Source organism: Phytophthora infestans, genomic scaffold, assembly GCF_000142945.1.
Source record: "Phytophthora infestans T30-4 supercont1.327 genomic scaffold, whole genome shotgun sequence".
Lineage (NCBI taxonomy): Eukaryota > Oomycota > Peronosporomycetes > Peronosporales > Peronosporaceae > Phytophthora > Phytophthora infestans.
Genome location: NW_003303432.1, coordinates 40,841 through 41,893, shown reverse-complemented (window position 1 = coordinate 41,893; position 1,053 = coordinate 40,841). Strand labels below are relative to the sequence as shown.

Here is a 1,053-nt window from a genome sequence, read left to right as displayed (position 1 = left end):
GAACTACGGCTGTCGGCTTGGTCCTAAAGGGTTGCGTAGTGGTTTTGTGGAGCTGGTGACCTGCGTGGCCGCGAATAGTGACCAGGTCTACACAAGCCTACTTGGCTGGTTTAAGCGCCATGGGGCTGTGCACCAGTGAGCTCTTTTCAAGAACCAACTCATCGACCTACTACGAGTGGCACTTGGTACCCACCATCATTTCACCACTGCGTACACGCCTTGGTCGAGCGGAACCGTGAAGGTGTTTGACCGCGAGGTGCGAAAGTGCGTCAAGGCCCTGCTCAGGAAAGATGATGCGTGAGAATGAATGGCCCAGCGTACTTCCGATCCAGCTTCCGATGCAGTACTGTAGAGCTGAAGGCGACGTACATATCCGATTGCACAAGTCGCAGATCTGTGTGGTCGCCGTACACAAACACAGAAGACCACCAGAAGAAAAGATGCCGTGGAACGCGAACAACAACCCGGCGGGCGAGATCCGCGCGCCCGCCATGGCAGCGGCGCTCCGTCTCAAGCAACAGCAACAAGGTGCCAAGGATGCGGCCGCGGCTTGGACGCGCTCACTATGTGTCGAGGAGCTGGACGAGCTGGACATTGCCCACGAGCAATTGACATCATTGCGTCATTGCGCTCTGGTGCATCCAGAAGACTTCCCCGCCGAGGCCACAGGGACCGACGGTGCAGCTCTACTTCATCCTAGACTACACGCCCAATTCGTAGTATCTGTACGGCCGCATGAGGCTATTCCTCGTGGCTCTATTGCCCTGTCACAACCGCAAATGATCAACCTGGAGTTGTGCAGGTTCCAAACGGAAAATTGGACGCTCTTTACGGAACGAATACCCATTGTCAATGCTGTGGCAATTGAAATTCGCCCAATGTTAGAGGCAAGTGACGACGAGGATAGTGATGAGGACGAAAAAATGGTTCTTGCACCTGTTCCGATTGTGACTGATGCCAAGGATTGCCGCTTCTGTCGCAAGATCACCGCTCGCTGCTCAGCGATCACCGAATGGACGTGCCGCAAGGGTTGAGTACCGGTGGAACTGTGAA

At 55.1% G+C, this 1,053-nt stretch overlaps 1 protein-coding gene across 1 annotated transcript; it reads left to right on the top strand.

The window, feature by feature from the left end:
• Positions 1-440: 440 nt before the first annotated feature.
• On the top strand, positions 441-895 carry PITG_21359 (uncharacterized protein; the record flags this gene model as incomplete). Its single annotated transcript, XM_002894937.1, has 2 exons — positions 441-802; positions 886-895. The coding sequence occupies 2 exons, from the start codon at positions 441-443 to the stop codon at positions 893-895; spliced, it is 372 nt and encodes a 123-aa protein (XP_002894983.1).
• Between the last annotated feature and the right edge of the window lie 158 nt (positions 896-1,053).